The sequence below is a fragment of the Bos mutus genome, chromosome 9 (genome assembly GCF_027580195.1).
Source record: "Bos mutus isolate GX-2022 chromosome 9, NWIPB_WYAK_1.1, whole genome shotgun sequence".
NCBI lineage: Eukaryota > Metazoa > Chordata > Mammalia > Artiodactyla > Bovidae > Bos > Bos mutus.
Genome location: NC_091625.1, coordinates 19,346,419 through 19,368,293, shown reverse-complemented (window position 1 = coordinate 19,368,293; position 21,875 = coordinate 19,346,419). Strand labels below are relative to the sequence as shown.

The 21,875-nt window shown below is 44.0% G+C and overlaps 1 protein-coding gene across 1 annotated transcript in view; it reads right to left on the bottom strand.

Moving 5' to 3' along the window:
• SH3BGRL2 (SH3 domain binding glutamate rich protein like 2) overlaps positions 1–21,875 on the bottom strand; it is a 169,877-nt gene that overhangs the window by 55,346 nt on the left and 92,656 nt on the right. The window contains exon 3 of the mRNA XM_070377151.1: positions 16,837–17,319. Within this exon, the coding sequence (XP_070233252.1) occupies positions 16,837–17,319 (483 nt within the window). The remainder of the gene's footprint in view (positions 1–16,836; positions 17,320–21,875) is intronic.

Below are 21,875 nucleotides of genomic sequence, written 5' to 3'. Positions count from 1 at the left end.
CGTTTTTAATGGAAAAGGAATTTAAAAAGGTGAAGTACTAATCTCATCTCTCATAATCATCGTTTAGAACCAAGCTCACCACTTAAATATTACTGTGGAACTCACAACAGCATATGTGTGTGTCATGCTCTCACTCTACAAGTGAGAAATGCATGCCAGTGGAAAAGGAATCATCTAGGCTAAGACACCAGGCAGCATGGCACACAATCCAATCCATCTCTTTGACAAAAAGAGAATAGGAAAGGTGATATCTGTTCCAGTTCACAAGCTTGTACAAAATATTTTGGAAAAAAAAAAGTCTCTCAATTTTTCTCTAAAGCTTTTTATTTAAGTAACACTTTCTAGAATCTTAAAAATAGTCATCTTCCCAGTTGAAGAGACGCTATCTTTCTGGCTAGTTCAGAATATGGCTTTCTTTGCCCTCATCCAGATAAATCTACCTGCCCTGGAGGCTTACTAACAGGACAGATCATTCTAGCATTATATTCCCTAGGACTCTGTTTTCTGTGCTCATCTTTTCTGCTCAATCAGATGACTAGCTATCTGGAGGAAAGGATCATGCCATGTATTCATGTGTCCTGAACATGGGTGAACACTTGGCAGCAAAAAGTACTCATGAACATATGGGAAAGGATTAACTCAATTAATTTTAGATCTATACCTTCCTTACCCATGGATCAGAAGCACATCTCTGGTGTCTCCTACATTGGCAGGTGGGTTCTTTATCACTAGCGTCACCAGGAAGCCTAATATATATATAAGTAGAGAGAGAGAGAGATCCCTTAATGACTCAATTCTGTCATATTGGTCTAAGCGTGGAATAAAAGAAAAAAAAAAGTGAAAATGTTACTTGCTTAGTCACGTTCGATTCTCTGCAACCCCAAGGACAGAGGGCAGACTAGCCAGGCTCCTCTGTCCACAGAATTCTCTAGGCAACAATACTGGAGTAGGTAGCCATTCCCATCCCCAGGGGATCTTTTCAATCCAGGGATTGATCCCGGGTCTCCAGCATTGCAGGCAGATTCTTTAACATCTGAATTAAAAAGTTAGAGTTAGCTCTGGGAAAAAAAAAAGATCTGAACCAGTTCTTAAGAAATAATAGCAACAGTATTGGTCGCAAGGGACATGCAAATCAAAACCATAGTGAGACTCCATCACATAGTGAGACTCACATCCACTGCCTGCAAACACCTAATAACCATTTAGGACTATTATGTCCTTCCTTCCACAAAAAGACTTTCACTAGCTCCATTCTTCATGAAACATATCTAACCTTCTCACAGACTCTCAGCTTTACCTACTTTGATAGTCATGGATGCCAAGAAATAGGTTCTAGTGTAAGAAAAAGAGATGGTTGGACGGCATCACCAATTCAATGAACATGAACTTGGGCAAAATCCAGGAGATGCTGAGGGACAGGGAGTCCTGGCGTGCTGCAGTCCTTGGGGTTTGCAGACAGTTGGACATGACTTGGGGACTGAACAACAATAAATATAAAAAAGAACAGCATGAGCTCAAGAACAAATGGCTCAGAGTTGGAAAGATGGCAGGAATGATGGGGAGCTTTGGAGACCCCAGGGGTATATGCCCTGATGAAGAAGGGGCCACCACTAGCCATCTTCAGTGGATCTTTGCCTTGGTGGAGGCCAAAAAATCTTCTGATGTCTCAAGAATGGGAAAACCAGATCATGTGTCGGGGTGAGAAAGACATCCCCCAGGATTTAAAATCTTTGCTCAAAAAAATTTAAACTGTTAAGATAAAAACAAAGGGGTTCTTTTTATGGCTGAGTAATACTACTGTATATACACACCACAACTTTTTATCCATTCATCTATTGATGGATATCTAGGTTGCTTCCATGTCCCAGCTATTGTAAATAGTGTTGCAATGAATACTGGGGTACATGTATCTCTTTCAATTATGGTTTTCTCAGGGTACATGTCCAGTAGTGGGATTGTTGAGTCATGTGGTATTTCACTTCTAGTAGAGGTAATGGAATGCCATCTGAGCTATCTCAAATCCTAAAAGATGATGCTGTGAAAGTGCTGCACTCAGTATGTCAGCAAATTTGGAAAACTCAGCAGTGGCCACAGGACTGGAAAAGGTCAGTTTTCATTCCAATCCCAAAGAAAGGCAATGCCAAAGAATGTTCAGACTACCACACAATCGCACTCATTTCAAACACTAGCAAAGTAATGCTCAAAATTCTCAAAGCCAGGCTTCAACAGTATGTAAACAAAGAACTTCCAGATGTTCAAGCTGGATGTCGAAAAGGCAGAGGAACCAAAGATCAAATTGCCAACATCCACTGGATCATGGAAAAAGCAAGAGAGTTCCAGAAAAACATCTACTTCTGCTTTATTGACTATGCCAAGGCCTTTTGACTGTGTGCATCACAACAAACTGTGGAAAATTCGGAAAGATATGGGAATACCAGACCACCTGACCTGCCTCCTGAGAAACCGGTATGCAGGTCGAGAAGCAATAATTAGAACTGGACATGGAACAAAGGACAGCTTCAAAATTTGGAAAGGAGTACGTCAAAGCTGTATATTGTCACCCTGCTTATTTAACTTATACGTTAAGTACATAAACGAAATGCCCAGTTGGATGAGCACAAGCTGGAATCAAGATTGCTGGGAGAAATATCAAGAGCCTCAGATATGCAGATGACACTACCCTTATGGCAGAAAGCAAAGAGGAACTAAAGAGCCTCTTGATGAAGGTGAAAGATTGAAGAACTGAAGGTGAAAGAGGAGAGTGAAAAAGTTGGCTTAAAACTCAACATTCAGAAAACTAAGATCATGGCATCCAGTCCCATCACTTCCCAGATGGGGAAACAATGGCAACAGTGACAGACTTTATTTTCTTGGGCTCCAAAATCCACTGCAGATGGTGACTGCAGTCATGAAATTAAAAGACACTTGCTCCTTGGAAGAAAAGTTAGGACAAACTAAACAGCATATTAAAAAGCAGAGACATTACTTTCCCAACAAAGGTCCGCACAGTCAAAGCTATGGTTTTTTCAGTAGTCACGTATAGATGTGAGAGTTGGACCATAAAGAAGGCTAAAGGCCGAAGAACTGATGCTTTTGAACTGTGATATTGGAGAAGACTCTTGAGAGCCCCGTGGACTGTAAGGAGATTAAACCAGTCAATCCTAAAGGAAATCAATCCTGAATATTCATTAGAAGGACTAATGGTGAAGCTGAGGCTCCAATCTTTGGCCACCTGATGCGAAGAGCTGACTCACTGGAAAAGACCCTGATGCTGGGAAAGATTGAAGGCGGGAGGAGAAGGGGACGACAGAGGAGGAGATGGTTGGATGGCATCACCGACTCAATGGACATGAGTTTGAGCGAGCTCTGGGAGACGGTGAAGGACAGGGAAGACTGGCGTGCTGCAGTCCATGAAGTCAACAAAGAGTTAGACACAACTGAGCGACTGAGCAACAGCAACAACGTGGTGGTTCTATTCCTAGTTTTCAGAGCCTGTTATATAGAGTGAAGTAAGTCAGAAAATGAAAAGCATATATTGTATATTAACGCGTATATACATGGAATCTATAAAGACGGTACTGATGGACCTGTTTGCAGGGCAGCGATGAAGACACAGACATGTGGACAGAGGACAGACTTGGGGACACACTGGGGAAGCAGAGAGTGGGATAAATCCAGACCGTAGCACAGCCATCTACAAATTACCGTATTCAAAATACATAGCCAGTGGCAATTTGCTTTTTGATGCAGGGAGCTCAAATCGGGTACTCTGTGACAACCTAGAGGTGTGGTAGGTGGGAGGAAGGTTTAAGAGGGAGGGGACATGTGTATACTTATGGCTGATTCATGTTGATGTGTGACAGAAACCAACACAATATTGTAAAGCAATTATCCTCCAATTAAAATTTTTTTTTAAAAAGGGGGTTCCAGCCTCTGCAAACAGGCCATGAGGTAGCACATGTTAACCCCAATAAGCAATGTCAAATTCAGGTCCTCCTAGGAATGTGTTCCATGGAATACAGGACTTACTGTTTGGTTATAAGAACAATTCCTTTTCTTTAGTTAAATCTTACTAGTTTCACTTGAAGTCGAAAATTTACCAAAGACCAGAGAATTACTGTTAATTTAAATTTAAATGAACTCATAATATTATTGACAGCTGCCATTTCTTGAGACTCCCAACAACTTTACAAATGGGAACGCTGAGGTCCAGAGGAATAAAAAGACTTGATAAACTATCCTGCTAAACTCTACTGCCAGTTGGGGAACCAGAAGCATAATCTGAACCCAGGTCTTTCTCCACTGAAAATCCATCCTCTCCACTTCCAATGGCTACCAGGCCAAGTTCCTTTAAGCAATACAAATAACAAACACAAAGCCCTGAGTACTTCCTGCACATGCTGTGAATGACAGTTATTATTATGAAAGATTAGCTTCCCATGTCAACAATACTTTAAACATTTTTTTTATTTTAAAAATTTACTTATTTTTATTTTGGCTGTGCTGGGCCTTCATTGTGGTGCAAGGGCTGCGTTGCCCTGTGGCATGTGGGATCTTAGTCCCCTGACCAGGGATCGAACCCGCGTCTCCTAAATTAGAAGGCAGATTTTTTACCACTGGACCATCAGGGAGGTCCCTCAATCTACAGCATTCCTGATAGCTTTCATCAGTCTCTAAAGAAGCAAAGCCATTGTTTAAACAAGCCCTGAGGACACTGTGCCTAAAATAACCTGCTCCACAGCTGAGTGGAGGCCCCTGGAATGGCTCTGTGGAGTCTTGCCCCCCTCCCCACCCCCCGGCTTTGTTAGCTTGGGCTTACACACTGTTATCCTAGCAAGTTTTCTGGGGCAGCATGGCCAGGTTCTTACTGGCCTCCAATCAGGGGCTTTTCTGGTGGGCAACATGGGGTAACAAAAAATGGACTAGACACAAAACCAGAAGACATGGGTTTCACTGAGCTAAATGATGCTGGGCATGTGACTTAACCACTCTTGTGTCCCCAATATTCTTATCTGCAAAATGGGTATAATAGCCTGCAGTCTGTAGGGTGACTGTAAGGACTGAATTACCTGCAGAAAAAAATTGTCCAAGACTGCCGGGCATGGGTAAACACTCACCATTCACCCGATCTTTCAATGTTCAAGACTCAGCAGGGTGCACAGGCTGATCCTCATCTATTCCAGTGCTTTTCTCCCTCTCCTGTCTCCACCATCTTGCTCCACAAAGCCCCTCTGACCACCGTCCCTGTGCCCATCTGCCAGATGTGAAAGAACCCTGCCTACCTTTCACCACATCAAGGTTCGGTGTTCAGTTTCACAGTCAGAAGAATCATGATGGTCTTTTCTGGAAAGTATCACTCATCTTCATTAAACACGGAGATCCTGACCTTTCTCTGCTGCCACCCCCTTATTTAAGGGTAGATGTTTGCAAAGGATACAATCCATCAATTCAATCCACTGTCGAATATTTCTATTCCCTCTTACTCACAGACTGGAAACATTCTACATTCAATTACATGAATCTGAAATGTGCACAGAGTCAGAGACGGGGCTGCCAAGTACGGGGACGAGCCCCGGCCCGGGCCACCTTCTCTGGTGCCAGAGCAGACATCAACAATCAATCACACTGTGTGGTTCCCAGCTCATCCCAGACAAGGCTCCCAAACCCCTCTCCCAGCTCTCCAGGCAGCCACCATCCATCGGACAGGGCTTCCATTTGGGATGAAACCTACTTGCCAAGTTTAGGAAGCCTTAAATCAGATGAGGACTCTAAAATCACATACCATGTACAGCAAAGGACAGTGCCCATTTGCATCACAGTAAGCACTTCGTAGGCTGTGAATAAACATGGCTTAATGACTCGCACACAGCCTGCTGTGTCCCTATATGGTGCTCACACATTACAGAATAACTCTAATTAAGTGATTTGCTTGGGGAATGACCACAAATAATAATGCTCTTAATTTAAATTTCAGTCAAAAACTGAACTTAAATTTACTAAAAGCTCTCTAAAAATTATACCAGTGTGTACCCTTGGTTTAGTAAAGTATTATGTACTGAACACAATATTTTTATGATTAAAGATCTTGTACGATTCAGGGTTATAATTTTTCATGTTTTTATTACTGCTGTTATTACTACTGCTGCTATTAATGATGATACAATGAAAATAATAGATAACAGGCATTGAATACTTTCTGTGTACCTGGCACTCTATATGGAATACTTCATTGAAGAAATCTTTGATGCTCATAGCAATCCTATACAGAAGGTACCACTCCAGTCCCATTTTTACAAATGAAGAGGCTGAGACTCCTTGCCCAATGCCACATCCCTCACCAATGGCAGACTAGGATTTGGACCAAGCCCCGCCTTAACCATGAGGCTATACCAAGGTAGCCAATGTGCTTGCACTGGTGATATCTACCCAAGGGTAAATAATCCAAAGACGAGGCAGAAGTAGGCTCTTGAGTTGAATGTAAACTGACTCCAAAATTAAATAAATCAGCAGATATTCAATGCAAAGATCTACTTTGGCAAACATATTCTTTTGTCATAAAGGGATAGTGCAACCCAAACCTCCTGTCAAGGGGGGAATCCAGGCTTATGGAAATGGCCAATTCTTAGGCAAAGGATCTGTCCTAAGGAACATGATTACTAAAGCAGAGAAGCTGGAAGCATCAATCCACTTGGGAATGTCATGAATGGAGACATACTCCCATTCCTCGGGCAACCCACAGAAGGAAAACAAACTGACTCAAAAGTTATGTTGGTTGCGTTGCTTTGAGGGTTTTTGTTTTGCTTTGTTGTCTTGTTTTCCATTTGAACGTGTTCTATTTGAAATCAGACGGTATTCATAAACCGATTTAAATCAGATATAGCTACAAATTGTTCCCCAACTTAACATGCACAACAGGTGGTGTATTTTTTTACTTTACTTTTTTCTCTTTTAACTGAAGTATAGTTGATTTACAATGTTGTGTTAGTTTCAGATGTAAAGCAAAGTGATTCAGTTACACATACATACATATATCTCTATTCTTTTTCAGACTCTCTTCCCTTATAGGTTATCACAAGACACTGATACAGCTCCCTGTGCTATAAGGGAGCTATACAAGCTATACACAGTGCTATGCAAGCAACCTTGTTGGTTGCTGTGTTTTTAATACTAGATCGGTGTGCAGCAACAGCTACTGACTTTAACTCCATGCATTTCCATTTACTAAACACCACTGAACTGACCTGTCAGGCAAGTCACCTCTCACGCTTAGCCTTCCACTCCCAAAGGCACCAGAGCCAAGGTGATAACAAGCCATCTCCAGATATGGGCTACTCATGACCACTGCTGCTGCTGCTGCTGCTAAGTCGCTTTAGTCATGTCCAACTCTGTGCAACCCCAGAGACGGCAGCCCTCCAGGCTCCCCGTCCCTGGGATTCCCCAGGCAAGAACACTGGAGTGGGTTGCCATGTCCTTCTCCAATGCATGAAAGTGAAAAGTGAAAGTGAAGTCGCTCAGTTGTGTCCGACTCCTAGCAACCCCCTGGACTACTACTAGGAAGTGGAAAATGCATCCTGAAGCAGTAGAACTCTCTGCCCATAGTCAGAGCCAAGCTCCATTTCCGGTTTCAAGAGCCAGGCTGTAATGCTGGCATGGAGCCCACAAAGGTCCCACAACAAGGCAGACACACCCCGACGTACACCACTCCTATCCTTCCACTGTCAGGGGTCAGTTCCAGGAAACTCCCTTTGGGGTTTTGCCAGTTACAAAGGAGTCAGGTCCTCTCAGGAATAAATAAGTTGTCAAAGCTAACACAAGGGATCAGATGTAGGAGACCAATCAAACTGCTCCAGCACCTCCCAGGGGCCATACCAGCCTAAAGGGCCCTGGGGTTATAGGTGGGGGGCCCCCTCTGCCAGCATCTAGTTCAGCTGTCAGTTTACAGCAAAGCTGTCATGAGTCTGGAACGGAAACATTCAATGAAGTACTTTTCCTGGGTTGATTTCTCTTTTAGCATTTGTGGGAAAAAAAAAAAAAAAATGTAAAAGAAATAACAGCACTAACTTTAAATTGCTATAGTCTTGGGACTTCTCTGAGGGTCCAGTGGTTGAGACTGTGTTTCCACTGTAGGGGTAGTAGGTTTGACACCCCTCCCCCAGTTGGGGAACTAATATCCCACGTGCTGCATAGCCAAAAAAAAGAAAATATTTGCCACAATCCCGGTCCTGAGGGACTAGCCTGTACTGGCAGGAAAACCCAGATAAGCCTCTGAAGAGGACAGAAGGGAAACCAGTGCTTTAACCTAGCCTCTTAGCTGCAGCAGGTGTCAATTTCCAATCTCCGACTCCCCCCACCCTTGCCCCCACCCCAGCCATCCCAACCACCAATCAGAAACTTGGCAATGGTAAGAACTGATCCCTATTGGTTTAAAAACACCAAACAGAAGAGTTCAATGACTTTGTTACAAGAGGACCCCAAAAGCCAAATGTACATCATCAGAAGCAGAGGATTTCCCTCACAGGTTAACAAGCATTCACCATTTTACAGAAAGAATAAATTTTCAATAAATTTCTAATTTGGAAAGCTAAGCTCCTTCCCTGCAAAATGGATAAACAAAATAATATAAAGTTGACCACAGAAAAATAACGAACACAGGAATGTGATTTAAATGATAACTTAAGTTTCTGGCTAACCCTGCAGCTAAACTAACACCTATTAAAGCAGTCTGTACTGAAAAACAGATGAAACCTAAAAGGGTCTCCTTCTGAGTTTAGAGTTTGGGGGACAAATTTTTAAAAAATTAACATTTGGCAGCTAAACTAATAATTCCTTGATCCCATTTTTTTCCAAATCCACATTTCAAAAAAGTGTTTCAAACTTTCACATATAATCATTAAATCATAATAAAGTTTTATGTTAAAAGGGGCACAGTGGATAGGAATTAGAAACCCACCCACCTCAATGAAGAGTAGCTCCCGCTTACTGCAACTAAAGAGAGCTGTGCAAAAGCAACAAAGACCCAGTGCAGCAAAAAATAATTTTTTTCTTAAAATGACACATTCACTAAGAATCTTGTTGTTCAGTCACTCAGTTATGTCTGGCTCTTTGCGACCCCATGGATTGCAGCATGCCAGGCTTCCCTGTCCTTCACTATCTCCCAAAGCTTGTTCACACTCATGTCCATTGACTTGATGATGCCATCCAACCATCTCATCCTCTGTCAAACCCTTCTCTTTCTGCCATCAGTCTTTCCCAGCATCAGGGTCTTTTCCAATGAGACAGCTTTTTACATCAAGTGGCCAAAACACTGGAACTTCAACTTCAGCATCACTCCTTCCCATAATGAACATATTCAGGGTTGATTTCCTTTAGGATTGAGTGGTTTCAGCTCCTTGCTGTTCAAAGGACTCTCAAGACCCTTCTCTAGCACCACAGTCCAAATGCATTAATTCTTCGGTACTCAGCCTTCTTTATGGTCCAACTCACATCTGTATATGACTGCTGGAAAAACCATAGCTTTGACTATACAGACCTTTGTTGGCAAAGTGACATCTCTGCTTTTTAATATGCTCTCTAGGTTTGTCACAGCTAATCTAGATTTTTTCTACTCTGTTACCCATTTATAACTTTACTGACAAAAAAAAGCATGCAATTCATTTCGCAACTTTTTAAACATGAAAAAAAATCTGAGGAAGAAATGTTCTTTAGTGGTAGTATCTCACTGCTTCCTGCAGAACTGTTGGGGTTAGTTTCACAACAGTTATTCTCTGCTGCTGCTGCTAAGTCTCTTCAGACATGTCTGACTCTGCGACCCCATAGACGGCAGCCCACCAGGCTCCTCCGTCCCTGGGATTCTCCAGGCAAGAACATTGGAGTGGGTTGCCATTTCCTTCTCCAAAGCATGAAAGTGAAAAGTGAAAGTGAAGTCGCTCAGTCGTGTCCAACTCTTCGTGACCCCATGGACTGCAGCCTACCAGGCTCCTCCATCCATGGGATTTTCCAGGCAAGAGTACTGCAGTGGGTTGTCACTGCCTTCTTCATTATTCTCTGGTTTTGATCAAAAAATTGAAAAACACAGAAAAAAGCAAGACAACTAGACTTACATTCCTTCGATGTGGAAACCACCTCATACTTTTATAAACAGCTGTCAAAATTTAGTTTCCTCAAATAGAAATGGAATATTTATTTAAAGTGTCCTAATGCAAACAGATTTTTAAAAGTCCCTAATTTCGTAAAGGGGTCCATGCCCTGCATTATATTTATAAATTTAAAATATCACAGAACGGAAAAAAGATGTCAAATTTGGGAAAAATTAGAATGAACTAGAAAAACTGAGGTCAGGTCTTCACTTGGGATGATGAAGAATCTCCCTCGCTAGTGATGGACCTTAGTGTAAACAATGACTAAAATTTCATACCCTGATGCTGACTTTAGGATTCAGGAAATTTGTCCATAGTCTTTCCAATTAAAGGCTGGAAGTGCCATCAATTAGTACTTCTAGTTCAACCCTCAACTTGCATGCTGTTATGGGAACTGGATTGTGTCCCCCCCACCAAAAGATGCTGAAGTCCTAGCCCATAGTACCTGTGATGTGACCTTATTTGGAAATAGGACCTCTGCAAATGATCAAGTCAAAATTAGGTAAAAGGGTAGGCTGAAGTTCAATATAAAAAGAGGAAAGGTAGACAAAGACATACACACAAGGGGAATGCCATGCGGACATGAAGACAGATATAAGGGATAATCTACACACCAAAGAACACCAAAGACTTCCAGCAAACCGTCAGAAGGTAGGCGAGAACCATGGCGCAGTCTCCTTCACAGCCCTTGGAAGGAAGCAATCAGACCAACACCCTGATCTTGACTTTCAGGTTCCAGCACTTTGAGACAAATGTCTGTTGCCTAAGCCCCACAGTTTTGGTACTTTGGTAATGGCAGCCATAGAAAAACAACACACAAGTCTTCCCAGCCTGACATTCTCTTTCAACTTTGTCCCCGTGTTAGTCTGTTAGTCGCTCAGTCACGCCCGACTCTTTGCAACCCCACGGACTGCAGCCCACCAGGCTCCTCTGTCCATGGGATTTTCCAGGCAAGGATACTGGAGTGGGTTACCATTTCCTTCTCCAGGGGATCTTCCTCACTCAGGGATCAAACCCAGGTTTCCTGCACTGCAGGTAGATTCTTTACCATCTGAGCTATGAGGGAAGCCTTATTCTTTTATCTTCTGATATTCTTATATGCTCCCACCAATTCCCTAAAGTCATTCCACACTTCCTGCCACCAAAAGCCTTCAGCAGTATTTCTTGTTGGGTACCACTGGCATTTTGCATGGAGCAGCTCTTTTGGGCGACTGTCCAGGACACTGCAGGATGTCGAGCATCCCTGGCACTTCCATTCCATCAAGGACATGACAGTGCCCACAGTGCAGAAACTCGGCTCCAGAAGCTTTAGAGCCACCTGCCAGCCAGACTCTGACTCAAGGTCTCACCGTCAACTGCAAATGATCTCAATCAGGTCAGTTACCTTCAGCCTCTCCACTTGTAAGATGGCAATCAACCCTGCCATGTGGCTCAGGATTGAATTAAAGATCCTAGCAAGTCCAGGCTTACCCTCACCAGCTTTTTCTGGGATTAGAGTCACTTAAGAATTAATACTCAGTCTGTTTTACATGGTCACACCCTGACTTACATTGGAATTCCTTTAGAAGGTTGCCTTACACAAATAAAGCTTCACGATAAATTCTGTGGAGACAGAACAGATCTTTGCATGTTTCAAATAGTTATAAATCAGGCAAAATAAAACGCCTTTCTAAGCTCAAAAGAGCAAGACAACTCTGAGCACAGTTCCGTTTCCTCTCCACTCCCAACCTCACTTGAAAACAGCGTTGCAGCTGTGGGCAAAGGACCACGTCTTCCAACTCTGCTTCCCATTTCTCTGTATCTTTTCCTCCCAGTGACTGTCCCCTCCAACATCCAGCGATATACTACTGCTGTCTGGCTCATTTCACCTTGTCCCATGGAAACGTCACCCAGGCCAGCATCAGCTCTGTATTCTCTTTGGTGAAATGGTTTACAGTCCAAGTCTGAGCTGTGGGGCTTCAGCACTGATTTATGCCATGAAGGCAGTCTGTGTCTGTTCTCCTGACCATGGTATATACCCAGTACATAATAGCACCTCACAGAGTCTGGTTGTTGTTCAGTCGCTCAGTCATGTCTGACTCTGCGACCCCATGGACTGCAGCACGCCAGGCTTTCCTGTCCTTCACCATCTCCCAGAGTTTGCTCAAACTCATGTCCATCGAGTTGGTCATGCCATCCAACCATCTCATCCTCTGTCGTCCCCTTCTCCTCCTGCCTTCAATCTTTCCCAGCATCAGGGTCTTTTCCAATGAGTTGGCTCTTTGCATCAGGTGGCCAAAGTATTGGAGCTTCAGCATCAGTCCTTCCAATGACTATTCAGGGTTGATTTCCTTTAAAACTGACTGATTTGATCTCCTTGCAGTCCAAGGGACTCTCAAGAGTCTTTTCCAACACCACAGTTGGAAAGCATCAATTCTTTAGCACTCAGCCTTCTTCATGGTACAACTCTCACATCCATACATGACTACTGGAAAAACTATACAGACCTTTGTCAGACAGAGCCTGGTACTCAGTTGGTTTGCGGTGATTAATTAATGTATGAATGAGTCCATCAAGGCACGAAAACATGTGGGCCAAATGAACACAGGAATGAACACATTCAGGAGTCAGGTGACCGGGACTCCATTTAATCCTCAGCTCAGCACTGACTGACATAAATGACCTCAGAACAGGTCACTTATTCTCTCAGCCATATTTCCTTCTCTGTGACATGAGGCGGTTGGACTTCACGAGAAAAATCTCTCTCGGTATTCTGCCAGCCCCAACATTGGAGCCCAAGGACTTTAACAAAGAGTGAAAAGCTTTCCTTCCTTTTGGAGAAATTTCAGTCAAGACAGGCAGGAAGGTAAAGAATCTTCTGAAATCACATCCCAGTGGTCCCTCCCCATCAGACCACACCTTCCTCCCTGGGGACAAAGGTCCAGACAGCACATCAGCTGCAGATTTTGAAGACATTTCTGAGACGCTAAGCACTCTGGACGTTGTCATCATGGGCTTCCCTGGTGGCAGGCATAAAGAATCTGCCTGCAATGCACCCAGGTTCAATCCCAGGGTAGGAAGACCCCCTGGAGAAAGGAATGGCTACCCACTCCAGTATTCTTGCCTGGAGAATCCCATGGACAGAGGAGGCTGGTGGGCCACAGTCCTTGCGGTCACAGAGTCAGACACGATTGAGCAGCTAACACTTCACGGACTCAGAGTCTGCCGTGTCCTCAAGAGAGGTCCACAGGGAACCCTGCAGCCTGCCCCCTCCCATCTAAGGCGCCCCCCTTCCAGCCTGAACAAGGTGGGCTTGGGCACTCTCCCCTCGTTTCCAAATCCAAGTCAGTCCCTCTCTCCGCCATCTGCCTGAGGCTCCCACATGCATATTTTATGACTTCTGGCACATCTCCTCTTTATCTGACATCCTGCAACGCATCCCTCTGCAGCCTATATTATTTCTATCTCTGTTAAGAATGTTCCCGAAAGAGGCAAGTGTCCTTGGGTTGTACTTTATTACTGGTGGTTTCACCTTTCCTATCTTATCTCCCGGCGTGATCCCCACCTGAATTCTTTGAGGACACAGAAACCACACCCTCTGCTCTCCTCCAATTCCCACAAGAATTGCCTTGCCCAGGCAGTTCTTGTCCTTACAGAGCTGGGCAAGCAGCAGACACTTAGATGAATGAATAAAATGCTTGCTGAATGAATAAAATAATGACTATGAAATAACGGGCTGATTTCAATGTTTTTCAAATGAAGACACATGTATATGTATGGCTGAGTCCCTTTGCCATCCACCTGAAACTATCACAGCACTGTTAACTGTCTATACTCCAAAACAAAATAGTTTTTTAAAAAGTCATGTTAATAATACATTTCCTGGATAAAGTTACCAAGATCACCCCTGCTGGGTATACAACCAAAATAAATCAAGACGTCTTAAAACAGCACTTCTATGACTACAGTATTTTCTTAGGACTGAAATAAAATGCCCTTCGCTATGAGATGAATGACAGCTGGATAAGAAATCTTATTTTCAGGTAGCCACAGCATAATAATGTGGCATTGCTTTTATTTCTTATAAAAGCAGATTTTACATAGAGCTGAGGAAGAGAAAAGGGCAATCACCTTTTGGTGTTAATTATTACAATTACCACTGTTAGGTGTTGAAGCTGGAGAGTTCAGGGAAATCAGAACAAGATATGAGGGTTTTCCCTAAACAGTTTATTTAAATCTATTGTGGATTGGGGCAGAGCATCTTTTTTGAAATTTCTGGGACTTACTTAGCCAAGTCTACTTTCAGTCACATTACTTCCGTGTGGTTTAACCAACTTCAGCTAAAACCAAACTGACTTAGGAATATTCTTTCTCCCTTGCACTTGCTGGTCATGGTTGGCCACTGGATAAAACAGAGCCAATGGTCAGTACAACACTGCTGGAGGGAAAACCCGGCTATGCCCTCACAGTTCAATACAACATAATGCCATAAGCTAGAGGGAGCCTCTACTGCTCAGTAGCTGACCTAAACAACTTCATTATCTCTTAGAAATCACTATTCTTGCATACAAGCAGAAACTTATCATTACCAAAAGTATCAATGATATATTAATTACAGAAAAACTGTGCAGGGATACAGGAGATATTACAAGTGGAGAGATTCAGTGACTGAGGATTGTCTGAGACCCAAAAAGATCAGGTACATTAAAATAGATAATTAGTGTTCATGGGCTGTACATATGGTACATGATAACAGAGTATGTCTTCCAGCTCAAACCTTATCTTGTTAGAACACAAACTGGGTGGGGCAGGGAGGGAATCCCAGTAAAACACCAAAGGGAAAAAAAATTCACTTTGATACTAGCATGTATATTGTCAATGTGAAAGAAGCTGTTACGAGGATTTATCTGCATTTATCCAACTAATTAAGCCAAAGTACTTTAAAGCTAGAGTGGAATGCTGACTTTTTTCATCACAACTCTTCATTCTATCAATGAGAAACTTAGGCAGAGATGAGGTACTTCAACCAAGCTCATTCCGCTCATCAGAGCCTGCCTGGGTTCTTTCAGGTCTAGCTTCATGTGCAAAACACCCATCATTAAATTTAAAAATTAAAAAGGCACATAGCAGACAGGCAATAATATTTGTTAATGGAAATAGGTAAACAGAGATGCAGGGTTCCAGAACTCTCTTGATATACTACCTACTGAAGGATAAGCCACCTGATGACCTCAGAATTTTGACTCTGACTTGTCCAACATAGATAACATAGGTTCCTTAATATCAATACTATAAAGCATCCCTTCCCAGTCAATGAAATACTATCGCAATAATTATGGAAGTTGACAGTGAAACCAAAAGCTTTGTAGAACTTATGAAGGAGTGACTGTGAAAAAAATCTATCCACAAGCTCTATGGGTTCCCAAACACATGAAGTGTAGCTTCGGTGGAGCGGTGGAGGGATCTATAAAAGGCAGGTATGACTAAGCAGCCCCAGAGAGCAAGCAACACTAAAGCTATCAGGAGTCTGGGGACCAGGAACATCCCTGCATATAAAGATAAACTGGAGTTTCCCACCTCCTGTTACTAATACAAAAGGGGGACTTTTTTCTACCACAAGTTAATTCTTTTTAAAATAAAAAACTTCAGAGTTATGTTGCAAACGACATTTTCTTCGATTCTCCATCGAACCTGCCTTCTGAAACCCATTTGGGGAAAACCTAGTTGAGTCTCCGGGCAGGCAACCAACTGGCCGGACTAAATTTGAAACTATCAATACCATAGTTTTTGATGTATTTAACTCTATATCTCACTAGAGAGCCCCTGAAATCTACAGTTTAAATCAGCTAAAGGTAACCAAATCTTAATAATCATGTAAAACATACTGCTACATGTCTTACTCAGTGAGCTATTATTACTGAATTTTTCCTTAAAGTCTGACATCTAGCTATGTAACTTCTCCCTAAAAAAAAAATAAATTCGAGAACATCGGACCAAACAAAATAGCTTAAAATAATTAAAGAGACCACAATTTACATACCCCCAAGATGAAATTGAGCACATAGAGGAAGATGAACCAAACACACCATATTTATATATAGATGTAAACATATTTATAGCACCTTAGGCAAAAAAGAAAAAAACAAAAAACCCTGGCACAACAGGACAAACCTGGTTTACGAATCTCTCTGCGCAGGTATAAAACTGAAGTAACGTGCTTGGCGGCGGGGCACAGAGGGTGGAGAACAAGTTCCACTTAAACTTGTTCCATTCAGGAGCTAGGTGAGCAAACCAAGCAGCTTAACAAGTTCCCGTACCAAATGGAACCAGGCTGAATGTCCCAAATCGGTCAAGCTCATCAAGGAAAGTGGGACCCCCCGCCCCCCGACCGAAGCTCTCTGACCACCCCTCTCCAAATCCCCGAGCCTCGCAACTAGAGCCGGGGGCTTCCCGCCGAATCAATTTTCCCGTCTCCCTCTCGGACCGTGCAGGGTGGACATGTAGGGTGAGTGCGGGGTCCCCCCCTCAACACACACACACCCTGGCTCCCCGCCCCGTTCATTGTCGTCCGAGGGAGATGGATCACCTGCCGGGCGCTGGCTCCCGCCGCCCGCCGCGCCGAGACGCACAGGGGCGAGCGCCGCCCGCGCCCCGCGGGACTCGCGCCCCCTTTCCCCGCGGGACCCGACCCCGGCCCGCGGCCGGTCCCCTGCTTGCTTACCGCCACGAAGCCCGAGGAGGAGGCGAGGAACACGCGGATGACCATCCTCTCGCCGGGTCGGGACGGACCTTCTGCGCCCCCCGCGGGCTCCGGGCTGGCGGGGACGCGGAGGCACAACTCGGCTGGGAGTCGCCGCCGCCGCCGCTGCTGCCCGGCACAGCGCTCGCGTCTGGGGGGCAGTCGGCAGGGACCCGGAGTCCGCCCGGCCGCCCGGTCTGCAGATAAAAGCTCGGCGCTGCCCGACCGCCGGCCGAGGTAGGGAGGCGGGGCCGGGCCGGGGAGGGAGCCGGCTGCGGGGCGTGATGGGAGTTGTAGTCCGGGCCGCTCCCGGAGTGGCCGCCGCCGGGCTTCTTCCCGCCGCCTCGTCCCTGAGACTGCGTCCTGGGCGCGCGCAGGTGCCGCGAGGGCCACCCGAGGCCGCGGGGAGACGCTATGCCGGGGTGGCGAGGATCCTGGCGAGACGAGGCCGGGGAGAAAAGAAAGCTAGGCGAGGATAGCTTGGTTCGGTGTCCGAGCTGGGATTCTGTGTGTAGTGGTTTACTGTTTTGAAGCATTCCCCACACCCAGAAACGTCAACAGACAACAGTGATGCCTCGGAGACCCACCGTCTCCGGTTGACTCGAGGGGTGGGCTGGGCGGCTGGGAGGTGGCCGCGGTGGGAACGGGGTCGGGGGGCGCGGTGGGGCTGTGCGCTCCTGTTTTCCCAGCGGCTCAGCAGATTGCAGAAGGGTGATTCTTGGGGAATAAATACGAGGTGTTTTTTTTTTTTTTTTTCGGTAGACGCTGAAAATTAGAAACCCAGGTGAGAGCACAACCGATATTTTATTTTTATAGAGAAACTGTAATAATTGTTGTAGGAAAAAAAAAATCCTAAACGAAATTAGAATTCTACTAATCAACATCGAGAATCAGGACCCCGCCCGCTCCACCCCGATTCCCTACACAATGGCTCTGTGCATCTAATATTTGCAGATTTGAGCCAAATCTGTGCTGTTTTCAGATCTGCTGCACATTCCGGCGCAGTCTCCCAGGAGGATGCTGTTACAATAAAAAAGCTTTTAGGTAGTTTCTAACAGTTTAGGAATAGTTCTTCAGCAAGTGTTTTCTGTTTCGCAAAAGCGCAAGCCTCTCACAGTTCCTGTAGAATGAACCAGTTTTCTCTGCAGTACTGTATTTACTTTCTTCCTTTCAGCAGGGGAGTTTTAGCAGAGTTCTGGGAGCAATGTTAATTAATAGTTCTAGGAAGAAAGAGATTAGATGATGAGGTCTCTGGCTCTTTGGTAAAAATCTTGCATAATCATTGGAGCATTTTGGTTTTGGAGCATTTGTTTTTTAGAGAGATTTTGATTACTTCACGTGTATAACCCTCCCTATTATTTATCAGACGTCATGTCTGTAGTATTCCATTTTTTAATTTATTACGGTAACAGAAAAGACAATCCTAATGGGACTTTATTTCTTATTATTAGCCATTTTTAAATATATATTTTGCTGGCTGTAAATAATCTCTCTCTCCACATGTACTTTAATTTGGCTACCCTAAATGTAGAAATTAATGTTTATATCTTGAAAAATATTTTCTTAAACGTCGATACCATATTTCCTGTGGTGATGCAATTTTATAAAATCTAAATTTCTTCTATTTGGAATTATTCAGCTTTGAGGATATAGTTAAACTCAACAAATGAGAACTCCAGGCCTGTGCTCTGACAGGTACCAGAGTGCATGAAATGCTGAGTAAGTCCTTTCCTCAGTCAGCAGAGCATCTATTGACTGCAAAACAAAAAAGTCTGATACAGAAATAGCAATGAGACAAGACACACTGTACCAATAGAGTTGTGTGGATATAAAGAGGAAAGCGAGGGCAAAGATGGCCTTCTAGAAGAGACTTTAAAGATGAGTAGAATTTCTGCTAGCAAATGGAAGGGATACAGGATGGAATATTGGAGAAGGAAATGGCAACTCCCTCTAGTATTCTTGCTTGGAAAATCCAATGGACTGGGGAGCCTGGCCAGCTGCAGTCTATGGGGTCACAAAGAGTAGGAGGCGACTGAGTTCACATATCCAGGATGGAATATGCAGGGTCCATAGGAACAGCAAGGGGTTCGTTTTATTTCAAGAAAAAATATCAGGGTTCTAATAAGGGACAATGCTGAAAACACAGCTTTGAATGAATGCAGACAGGGAGTCTCAGTGACTTGTCTGCCCAACTCCTTGCCCTTTTCTGGAATCTGTTCTTCTGCTTTGATCTTAGAGATTTTGGGGGTGGGGGTGCCAACACCCTCCTGGTTCATAAAGCAAGACCCAAACTCCTGGCCACAGCTGATTAGTCTCAGGGTAAGTATCTGACTCAAGAAAGGCCTGGCCACATCTCTGCCGGAAGAATTTAAAATGAGGACTAAGAAAGAGAATGAGAACACTTGAACTTTAGCTTGTGACCTGAAAGGTCAGTGCTTTCAGAAGCCATTTTCCAACATGAGCACCAGAGATGCTAAGGATGGTAGTTGGCAGGAAGAGAACAACAAAGCAGGTGTGTGGAGGATGACAGAGATGTTTCAGTGAGCTCTGATAATGCTTAAGCCCAGGGATCCTAAAACTCTGGCCTGTGTGTCAAATCCAGCTGGGTGTCTATTTTGTAAATTAAGTTCTATTAGAGCACATTACTTTCCTATTGTCTCTGGCAGAGTGCCAGGAACCAGATAACTTGCAAAGTCTAGTATGTTTACTCTGTAGTCCTTTACAGAGAAAGTTTGCCAGTCTCTCTATGGTTCAGCCTGTTCCTGATCTTTGCTCTGGAGGCCTGTGTAATATTCCTGTATCCATGTCATAAATCTGACCTCAGTCACCCCAAGTAGGGTTCTGTTTTTTTTACAATCCTAGCTGCCTTAACTGAGAAGTTTATACTTAATTTGCAAGCATTCTGAGGCAGAGAAGGATACGATCAGAACTATACTTTGAGAAGATTATTCTGGTCCCGGCTCGCTCTGTTTTTAAATACCCTCGGTGAAGAAGATTGTCTCCAGAGCTTGTATGCAGGACAAAGTGTCAGCAGTCCAGCAACCCACAGTAGCCAGGATGGAGCTGAGGCCCAGAGAGTGACAGAGAGAGTAAAAAGCAATCTGGGATATAATTTAAGTGTCCAAGATCAGCCCCAGGGTATCATAGCACAGAGAGGATACACTGCTGATCTGACAAGGCAGGTCTGCAAATAGAGCAGGTGGCTGAAACTTAAAGACAGCTCAGAAAATGGAGTAGGCCACTGGACATCACAGAAGGTGCTCATGCATTGTCTAGGACATGATAGACCATCTGGCGAATGTGGGTTTTTCCTTAGTTTTATTGACATGATTGACATATAACATTCTGTAAGTTTAAGGTGTATAATATCTCTTTTCCTGGCAGCTACACAGTCCCGACCAGAATATCCATGCAAAGCACTGAGAGTAAATACTACTCGTATAGGGAGTCAGGCAGGTGACATAAATGAGAGAGGTTGGATAGATCCACATGTATGTATATTCACCGTGAGGACCATAGCAAACTGGGCAGCACCACTCAAAATACAGACTTTTGTCTAAGATATTCTGATCTTTTAATACTGACTTGATTTTTAAAAATCGAGCCAACCAAGCCAAAACCATCTGCAAATCCAGTATAACCCTAAGGTTCTCCTGGTTTTTCCAGTGTAAAGAAAGGTCCAACCGTGGGGTTTGGAGCCCAGTAAATCCACGGGAACCACTGGGTATTATTATAATGGTGGTCTGTTATCATTGCTGACCTTTGGGAGAGCACTTCCAGCAGAAGGGTGGAAGCAGAAATCAAATGGCAGAGCCCGGAGCCCTGATGGTTAATGAGGCAGTAGAGGCAGCGATCTAGTCTATCCTAATTGGAGGATGAAGAGTAATAGGGGATGAGTGAGGACAGAAGCTTGCAGGGGAGCCAGGGAGCAGAAACACTCTTCATTAAGGTTTCCTTACAGATTAAATGAAGAGCTCTTTGAAACAGTCTGGAGTCCCAACTGTCCAGATTTTATTTTTAGAGTAGAATTGCGTCTGATTGATAATTCTGTGTTGTCAGGGCTGCCCTGTTCTTTTCTTTTTTTTTTTTTTTTGGCACACCATGTGGCAGGCATGTGGGATCTTAGTTCCCTGACCAAGGATCAAATCCACGTCCTCTGCATTAGAAGCACAGAATTTTAACCACTGGATCGCCAGGGAAGTCGAGGATTGCCCTATTTTTAACAGCACTTAATCCAATACTATCTGGCTACCCAAGAATTTCACTTTTCAAGGAATGTCGGTCACCACACCACGCCTACCACAATCTGTGCCCCCGCTGCAGGCAGCAGCTGCCGTGAATGCTGAGTGAGCGTATTTGGCTGTTAGTAGGCAATAGATTTGTGAAGAGGAGGTTATAAGCCAAAGGGCAGGAGCAGGTCAGAGTGGTTAAAGAACCGGCCTGGCCTCTGAGTCCTACCTGGATTGGTGTCACAGCTAAATGACCTTCCTAAGGACCTTCCTAATGCAGGAGACCTGGGTTGGATCCTTGCCTGGAGAATTCCATGGACAGGGAAGCCTGGGGGCTACAGTCCATAGGGTTGCAAAGAGTCAGACATGACCGAGTGACTAATAACTAACTGAGGAAGGTTTATGTAACTTGCCAGTGTCTCCCCTTCTTCATTGTTTTTAGGGGACTTCATGGAGAAGATTAAGGAAAGTGCTTTTCACACAATGCCTGGGACATAGTTAGGACTCAGGAAGTATTAGCTGTTATGAATCATGCAAAGTAAATCAAGGAATGGCCTGTATTTGCATAAAGCGTGTGAGTCCTATAAATATTTCTGTCTTAAGTCTGTGATTTGAACTTGCTAAATAACAAGAATCTGGTTCTTATAAGACTCTTTGTACAGTGCCATGTTCCATTAAAGTGCTTAACAAAATCTTTTTGATGTTAATGAAGTTTAGAGGCCATGCTTAAGATAAAAGGAATATTAGAGAAATGAAGCAGGCATAAAGTCAAATCAGGCAGCTTGGATTTCG